The sequence below is a fragment of the Epinephelus moara genome, chromosome 2 (genome assembly GCF_006386435.1).
Source record: "Epinephelus moara isolate mb chromosome 2, YSFRI_EMoa_1.0, whole genome shotgun sequence".
Taxonomy (NCBI): domain Eukaryota; kingdom Metazoa; phylum Chordata; class Actinopteri; order Perciformes; family Serranidae; genus Epinephelus; species Epinephelus moara.
In genome coordinates, this window is record NC_065507.1 from 1,467,469 (window position 1) to 1,477,019 (window position 9,551).

The 9,551-nt window shown below is 32.9% G+C and overlaps 2 protein-coding genes across 2 annotated transcripts; both read left to right on the forward strand.

Moving 5' to 3' along the window:
* The first annotated feature begins 926 nt into the window (after positions 1-926).
* On the forward strand, positions 927-1,885 carry LOC126400631 (olfactory receptor 10J4-like). The gene is made up of 2 exons (XM_050061502.1): positions 927-944; positions 986-1,885. Exons 1-2 carry the CDS (start codon positions 927-929, stop codon positions 1,883-1,885), a joined length of 918 nt encoding a protein of 305 aa, XP_049917459.1.
* A 4,838-nt stretch (positions 1,886-6,723) lies between these two features.
* LOC126400639 (olfactory receptor 6C1-like) lies at positions 6,724-7,662 on the forward strand. Its single transcript, XM_050061515.1, has one exon. It carries the CDS (start codon positions 6,724-6,726, stop codon positions 7,660-7,662), a length of 939 nt encoding a protein of 312 aa, XP_049917472.1.
* The last annotated feature ends 1,889 nt before the right edge of the window (positions 7,663-9,551 follow it).

Genomic DNA, 9,551 nt, shown 5'->3' on the forward strand with positions numbered 1-9,551 from the left:
AGAGCAGTACAGAGACGCTGTCACAGAAACACCGGAAATGACACAACTCGCTTACCGCAATACGTCAGCACGTCGTACGTTGTGGTGAACTAGTGTGGGTTAAGACTTGAAGTAGATGTTAAAGCAACTGAAGTGAGAAAGCAGAAAGCAGGCTAGTAGAATTCACTAGAGCAGCACAGAGACGCTGTCACAGAAGCACTGAAAATGACACAACTCGCTTACCGCAATACGTCAGCATGCGCTGCACCCTTTATCCGTCAATGTAAACCCCTGTGAGCACCAGCAGCAGCACCGGCCATTCTTTGTCCATCTTCGGCCCTTTCAATGTGAAACGGGCCGTACTACAAAAGTTTGGCTTAAAACAGCGTACTGCATCATTCCACGTCACATACGTGCAGTTATGACAGTCCAAAAGCAGACAGTGCAGTCAAACTGATTTTATAACTGACGCAAACCCGTGTTGCATCCAGTTAGGAATTGGTGTGAGTCTAAAAACTAAAATATAGCTACCGTAGAACATATGGTCAAATGTTAGGTTGCCTAAATATATGTCTTTTATTGTTGTTAATTTATTTTCGTAATACTTTGACCAGTAGGTGGGCGTAAAAGTTTTTCATCATATAGAAATCAGTGTCAATCTTTGTGTCCCTGTAATGATGAGGTAAGTGCTGTGGGCGTCTGCTGACTTAAAAGTTTGAACAAAGCAGACGCAGAGGCTCAGGTCAGTTAAGCAATTTTTGTGGTATAACTACAGCAGGAGAACAGATGAATGTAAGGATTGATACTGAAATGTGAAAACCATTCATGAGTGTTTGATGCCGTTTAGTTTAGATGAGTTAGACATTTGTGGAAATGTAATTTAGTCAGTATGGTTAGTTTTACCTGCAAACAGCATTATGAATGTTTCACAAGCCAAAAGAAGGATCATGGTAAACTCAACTCAGGTGACATACTTCACATTCACTGCCTACTTTGCTCAACTCAGGTGACATACTTCACATTCACTGCCTACTTTGATACTCGTCATTTCAAATATTTATATTTCATCATTGTCATGTCTCTATATGTTTTAATTATTTGCATTAATCTCTGTCTGATTGTGGTTATCTGTGTGAACAGAAGCTTACATGAACCTATGTACATGTTTCTGTGCAGCCTGTTTGTAAATGAACTGTATGGTAGTACAGGGTTGTTTCCATTCCTGCTGCTTCAGATCCTCTCTGACATTCACACTGTCTCTGCTGTATTTTGTTTCCTGCAGATATTCTGTGGGTATTCATATGGATGTGTAGAATTTTCCAACCTAGCCGTCATGTCTTATGACAGATATCTGGCCATCTGTTATCCTCTACAATATAACACACGTATGACATTTAACAAGGTCGTCTTTCTTATTTCTCTGAGTTGGTTACTCCCTCTGCTTGCAGTTGTTGTTTTGGTGTCATTAATTGGTTCTTTACAGCTGTGTGAGAACGTTATCAATAAGGTGTACTGTGACTACCACTCCATCGTTAAACTGGCATGTTATGACACCACAGTCCAGAACATTTATGGACTAATTTACGGCTCTCTCATAATCTCATGTCCTGTATCTTTGGTCTTTTACAGTTATATAAAGATCCTTAAAGTTTGTTTTTCTGGTTCTAAACAGACCAGACAGAAAGCTGTCAGCACCTGCACACCTCACCTCGCTTCCCTCTTGAACTTTTCTTTCGGGGTTTTCTTTGAAGTATTGCAGAGCAGGTTTAATATGAACAGTGTGCCCAACATGTTGCGAATCATTTTGTCATTACACTTTCTTACATGTCAGCCTCTTTTCAATCCTGTAATGTATGGACTGAATATGTCCAAAATTCGTAACATATTTAAAAGTCTGGCCCAGTGAGGAAGAAAAGTCCGTCTTTGATTATATTTGTGTCAACAGTAATGACATCTGTACGATCTTTACTTATCCTAAAATTCAAAACTTAATGCAAATTTTCTACAAATGTCTCTTTGTTGCAAAGTTCGAGGCATCTGCAATATGCACTTGCATTCATTTAAAGAGATCTGAAAACAATATGTAGGTTCAGTACAGATAAAATTGTATTTCTGCGCAGTTCATTAATTTAACTCTGGTATTACGTGTTATTTGTAAAGTGTTAAATCTCCATTTAATCACTGACACAAACCAGCTGTGGAAAATAAAACTCATGACCTCTTAACCTCACCTCTTACACAAATGTAATATATGACCCATATGCCCCTAAATCAAGAGTGATGTTGCCACAAATGTTACCTATAAGGTGATATGGTATTAGCACATACATAATCCTTTGGATGTATGAAGATAGAAGTTTATAACATATGTGAAATACCCACTGTACGTTTTGTGTATGTGCATATTAAAAGCATGTATATGATGAATTTTTATATGGTTATATATGCTGCTTTCTATTTTTATGATAAATATTGAATTTATATATTCAAGTTTATGAAAACAACATATATACAAAGTTCTGTGTGTGTATATGTTTTTTCTTATTAATTACATACACATCTATCTTTTATGTGTACATTCATAATATCAACATACATTGATGAGCTAAGGGATGAATTTTAATGTACAAAACATATATGTGTACAATATTGCCACATATACATACAAGTTCATATAATAAAAACATTACTATGATGAACTTTTTAATGGTATTACATGTTGCTATCATATATTTTAACCAAAAATATTTAAAATTTACAAGTTTTTGGAATCAACATAAAATACCTTTATACGTATATGTGTTTCTTATAAATTTTGACATACATATCTTTAATTGATATGTAATATCAACTTATGTTGTATATATGCTTATTTCATAAACTTCTATATATTGATTAAATCTTTATTGTTAAATATATGATAGCAACCTATAACACCATCAAATAATTCATCACATAAATGTTTTGTTTTTTTAATAATTGCACACATATATTCATCCAAAAGCCCATCAGTATGTGCTATTGTTGTTTTCATAATCTTGTATATTTAATAGATATTCATTGTTAAAATATATGACAGCAGCACGTAATACTGTCAAAAAATTCAGCGTATGAATGTCCTTAATATATGTATAAATGCTTATTCCGTAGACATATATGTTTTGTACATATGAATTCATCCCAAAACTCATCAATAAATGTTTATATTTTACATTGAAAATAGATATAAATGTCGAAAATTAATAAGAGAAAGATATATACATACAGAATTGTTGTATATATATTATTTTAATGAATCTGCATATAAAAATTAACTATATGTCCTTAACATAAATGGTTACACCATAAATTAATGCATAAAAACTCATGCTATACATATTTTTAACAAATATGTTACAGTATATGCTTATATTGTAGACATAAATGTTTTATACAACAATGTTCATCCTAAAGCGCATCAACATATATTGATATTATATATATATATATATATATATATATATAAAAGATGGACGTGTGGGTCAAAAGATAAATTAACAACATATACACATACATACAGGTTGTATAAGCTTATCTAAATTCTATATGATTTTCGTAATAATCTTTTACATACATACAGGTTGTATATATTTATGTATGTGTTGTTAACAAATACAACTGTAGTCGATAAAGGTTCATTGATAATAGCTGTGATTCTACTCAAAACCCATAATAATTACTACAAAGACACTAATATTTTTAACATCATAGGTCACAAATAATCCAAAGAGGAAGTGACACTTTCTGATGCACACATTTTCAACTTTTTAATTATCAAGATGTGTACTTTGAATGTAAACAAGATGCCAGAGTCCATTACAAGCATCAAAATAGAGCTTGTTTAGTTTTTAGTTTATTTCTTTTAGTTTATTTATTTATTTTTTGGATGTTGTCAAAGAAAATAGAATACATTCAAATAGAATACATTCATTTGAAAATATAAATGAAAAGAGAAAAGATAGGAAAAAAATGCAAAAGGAAATACAAATCCTATCATGACGCCCTTTTTAGAAAACTCTACAATTTTTTTTTTCTTTCCTTTTAATAATTTTTGAGTCCATATGTCCGAAAAAAAGGGGATAGGGAGAAGCACTAAGCTTGTCGTGCCCTACCCCTAGTTTATACCCCTGACCAGTTAATATTTAAAGTTAAATAAGCAGCATACTGACTTTAGATTTGAGCTTAGATGGCAAAGAACATTAGTAATGCATCTATATAGATGCTTTACCAAAAATGAACCACATCTTATTAATTAAAAAGTTGAAAATGTGTGCGTCAGAAAGTGTCACTTACTCTTTGGATTAATTGTGAACTATGATGTTAAAAACATTGGTGTCTGTTAGTAATTATTATGGGTTTTGAGTAGAATCACAGCTATTATCAATGAACCTTTATTGACTACAGCTGTAACAGTGGTGGAATGTAGCTAAGTACATTTACCCAAGTACTGTAGTTAAGTTCAATTTTGAGGTACTTGTGCTGGTGTATTTCCATTTTATGGTATTTTGTAGGCTACTTCTTCTCCTTTTCATCTCAGAGGTAAAAATTGTACTTTTTACTGCACTACATTTATGTGACAGCTTTAGTTACTTCACAGATTCAGATTACTAACAAACAAATAGCTTTCTGTGCATTACTATAGAAGAAGCTACCCAGCAGTAAGCCCATGTTTAAAATGAGCTGCATCATTAAAGTGATAAACACATGAATGTATTAATAATTATAATACTTAAAATACTTTCAGTTTTGGAAGGCTATTTTAAGTATATTTTGTTGGGAATACTTTTGCACTTCAGTGATATTTTGAATGCTGGACTTTGACTTGCAACAGAGTATTTCTACACTGTTGCTACTTTTGCTTCAGTAAAAAAAATTAGAGAATGTTAGTCTGTTGGAATATTTACTGGGTTTTCTGCATTTGAGGACTGGTAGCGGAACAACTGGGCATAGTATTATTACAGTTATACAGGCAAATCGAGACGTGTTCGTAGTTAGGTAATTGGATACTTGGCTTCACCAAAGCTAAGTAATGTTAGTTTGCCAATGCATTACACAGACATAGTCTTGCCTGCAATTAAACATCCTCTTTACTAACACAGACCCTTTGCAACATATATCACATACACATGTACTCAAGACAAACTTTACTTTCAACATGACTACTCTTTGAGAGGAAACTCAAAGTTCCCACGTCTTTTCTTTGTTCCATTGTCTGACTGACCACACGGTCAGGTAGACCCCTCCCCTAACTCCAAGGTCATTTTTGATTGCACCATCTTTGACCAGTCCAATCCATATGTAGCTTCCTGTTGTCAGCCATGTTATTTGTAGGCCAGATGGCCTTTGCCTCACACACGCACACACACACACACATCCATGCTTGTATATAGTGACTAGTTCGAGTTTGTGTGTTTGTTTGGCTTTTTTTCTATGTGAGTAAATACTGGAATAATACTGGTTGTCTTTTAAAAATTACACAAGAGTGAATGAGTAGTCATCCTCTGCTATGTCACGAAATCCAAAATCCTCGGAGAAAAGTTACAGCCAGCGGGATTACTTTAATTGCAGAATACAATTCAACAACACAGGTTGTAGAAAACAAAAGACAAGGGAGAAACAACCCCGCTTATCCAACTTTCAAATGCCTTTATACTATTTGAGTGAGTGGACGTCTGTTTGTTTGTGTGCATGTGTGTGTGTGTGTGTCTGTGTGTGTGTGTGTGTGTGTGTGTATGTCCATGTGCAGACAGGTCTTGGCCTATGACCTAACTGTCCCGCCGGGTTTAATTACCTAGAAATGATTGTACCAAAATTACTCAGAATTACCAAAACAACTCCTTTAAAGGAGTCCCTCATAGTAGCTCCAAAGTTCACCAACTCAAAAATAACTTCTTATAAGGAGTCCTTCCTATTGCAAAATCTGACATTTGGTCAACTGTTTCTAAGACCTTTTGCAACTGACATTATTTTCACCTTTGATATAGAATAATACATTATCTGCCTCTACAACCTTCACTATTAATGTGGTCATTTTGGTTATAATTATTAATTTCATTATTAATCAGAATTCCAAATTGATGGTTTGTGTATTTTATGAGACTGATTTCTTTAACTGCCGATCATTTTTTGCCTTTGTGGGAATGGTCCCTACGTGGTGATTTAATGTCATTTAAGTAACAATATTTAACATAATTAACGATTATTATTGGTAATTAATAATTATTTCTGGTAGCCATTTTGATACTTAGAACCATGGGTTCCCAACAATTGGTGACCCGTTACGAGGTCAGGTCCCAGCAGGGGTTTATGCCCAAAGCCATAGATTGACTGGAGAGGGTCAGAGTCCAAATACTAAAATATAGCTAGTTCACAGCTTTCTTTTTGTTATCTTCATATTTTCTCCAGTGAGTGGGCTAAAAAGTTTGTTTTCCCATCATTTAGAAATCAGTATCAGTCTGTGGGTCTCTTTAATGATGAGGTCAGTGCTGTGGGCGTCTTTAAAAAGTTTTAAAGAAGCAGAGTTTCAGTTCAGTTAGGGCACAGATGTGGTATGACTACAGCAGGACAGCAGCTGAATGTGATACTTGGTGTTTGATGTTGTTTAGTTTAGATGAGTTAAAAATCTGCTGAAATGTAATTTGATTAGTAAAATTAGTTTTACCTGCAAACAGCATTATGAATGTTTCACAAGCCAAAAGAAGGATCATGGTAAACTCAACTCAGGTGACATACTTCACATTCACTGCCTACTTTGACAGCAGCCATTTCCAGTATTTATATTTCTTGTTCGTCATGTTCCTATATATGTTGATTCTTTGCTCCAACCTTCTGCTGATTGTGGTTATCTGTGTGAACAGAAGCTTACATGAGCCTATGTACATGTTTCTGTGCAGCCTGTTTGTAAATGAACTGTATGGTAGTACAGGGTTGTTTCCATTGCTGCTGCTTCAGATCCTCTCTGACATTCACACTGTCTCTACCTCCTTTTGTTTCCTGCAGATTTTCTGTGTACATTCATATGGATGTGTAGAATTTTCCAACCTAGCCGTCATGTCTTATGACAGATATCTTGCCATCTGTTATCCTCTACAATATAACACACGTATGACATTTAACAAGGTCGTCGTTCTTATTTCTCTGAGTTGGTTACTCCCTCTGCTTGCACTTGGTGTTTTGGTGTCATTAATTGGTTCTTTACAGCTGTGTGAGAATGTTATCAATAAATTGTACTGTGACTACTACTCCATCGTTAAACTGGCATGTTATGACACCACAGTCCAGAACATTTCTGGACTAACTTGTGCTTCTGTCACAGTCTTATATGCTCTATCTTTAATCTTTTACAGTTATATAAAGATCCTTATAGTTTGTTTTTCTGGTTCTAAACAGACCAGACAGAAGGCTGTCAGCACCTGCACACCTCACCTCGCTTCCCTCTTGAACTTCTCCTTTGGTGGTCTTTTTGAAATAATACAGAATCGGTTTAATATGAACAGTGTGCCCAACATGTTGCGAATCATTTTGTCATTACACTTTCTTACATGTCAGCCTCTTTTCAATCCTGTAATGTATGGACTGAATATGTCCAAAATTCGTAACATATTTAAAAGTCTGGCCCAGTGCGGAAGAAAAGTCTGTCTTTGATTATTTTTGTGTCAACAGTAATGACATCTGTACGATCTTTACTTATCCTAAAATTCAAAACTTAATGCAAATTTTCTACAAATGTCTCTTTGTTGCAAAGTTCGAGGCATCTGCAATATGCACTTGCATTCATTTAAAGAGATCTGAAAACAATATGTAGGTTCAGTACAGATAAAATTGTATTTCTGCGCAGTTCATTAATTTAACTCTGGTATTACGTGTTATTTGTAAAGTGTTAAATCTCCATTTAATCACTGACACAAACCAGCTGTGGAAAATAAAACTCATGACCTCTTAACCTCACCTCTTACACAAATGTAATATATGACCCATATGCCCCTAAATCAAGAGTGATGTTGCCACAAATGTTACCTATAAGGTGATATGGTATTAGCACATACATAATCCTTTGGATGTATGAAGATAGAAGTTTATAACATATGTGAAATACCCACTGTACGTTTTGTGTATGTGCATATTAAAAGCATGTATATGATGAATTTNATATGGTATTAGCACATACATAATCCTTTGGATGTATGAAGATAGAAGTTTATAACATATGTGAAATACCCACTGTACGTTTTGTGTATGTGCATATTAAAAGCATGTATATGATGAATTTATATATGATAATATATGCTGCTTTCTATTTTTATGATAAATATTGAATTTATATATTCAAGTTTATGAAAACAACATATATACAAAGTTCTGTGTGTGTATATGTTTTTTCTTATTAATTACATACACATCTATCTTTTATATGTACATTCATAATATCAACATGCATTGATGAGCTAAGGGATGAAATTTAATGTACAAAACATATGTGTACAATATTGCCGCATATATATACAAGTTCATATAATAAAAACATTACTATGATGAACTTTTTAATGGTATTACATGTTGCTATCATATATTTTAACCAAACATATTTAAAATTTACAAGTTTTTGGAATCAACATAAAATACCTTTATACGTATATGTGTTTCTTATAAATTTTGACATACATATCTTTAATTGATATGTAATATCAACTTATGTTGTATATATGCTTATTTCATAAACTTCTATATATTGATTAAATCTTTATTGTTAAATATACGATAGCAACCTATAACACCATCAAATAATTCATTACATAAATGTTTTTTTTTTAATATTTGCACAAATATATTCATCCAAAGCCCATCAATATGTTCTTATTTATGTTAACATAAATGATATACATGTATAGGAAAATTAATGACATATATAAACATACTGAATTTCTGTGTACATGTTGTTTTCATAATCTTGTGTATATATAATAGACATTCATCATTAAAATATATGACAGCAGCACGTAATACTGTCAAAAAATTCAGCGTATGAATGTTCTTAATATATGTATAAATGCTTATTCCATAGACATATATGTTTTGTACATATGAATTCATCCCAAAACTCATCAATAAATGTTTATATTTTACACTGAAGATAGATATAATTGTCGAAAATTAATAATAGAAAGATATACACATACAGAATTGTTGTATATATATATTATTTTCATGAATCTGCATATAAAAATTAACTATATGTCCTTAACATAAATGGTTACACCATAAATTAATGCATAAAAACTCATGCTATACATATTTTTAACAAATATGTTACAGTATATGCTTATATTGTAGACATTAATGTTTCATACAACAATGTTCATCTTAAAGCCCATCAACATATATTGATATCATATAAAAGATGATGTGCGGGTCAAAAGATAAATAAAACAACACATGCATACAGGTTGTATAGGCTTTATGTATTTTTCATGAGCTTATCTAAATTCTATATGATTTTCGGAATAATCTTTTACATACATACAGGTTGTATATAT

What these genes read in the sequence shown, in the direction of transcription:
- LOC126400639 (XM_050061515.1), top strand. Translation starts at nt 6,724, where the DNA reads ATGGTAAACTCAACTCAGGTGACATACTTCACATTCACTGCCTACTTT.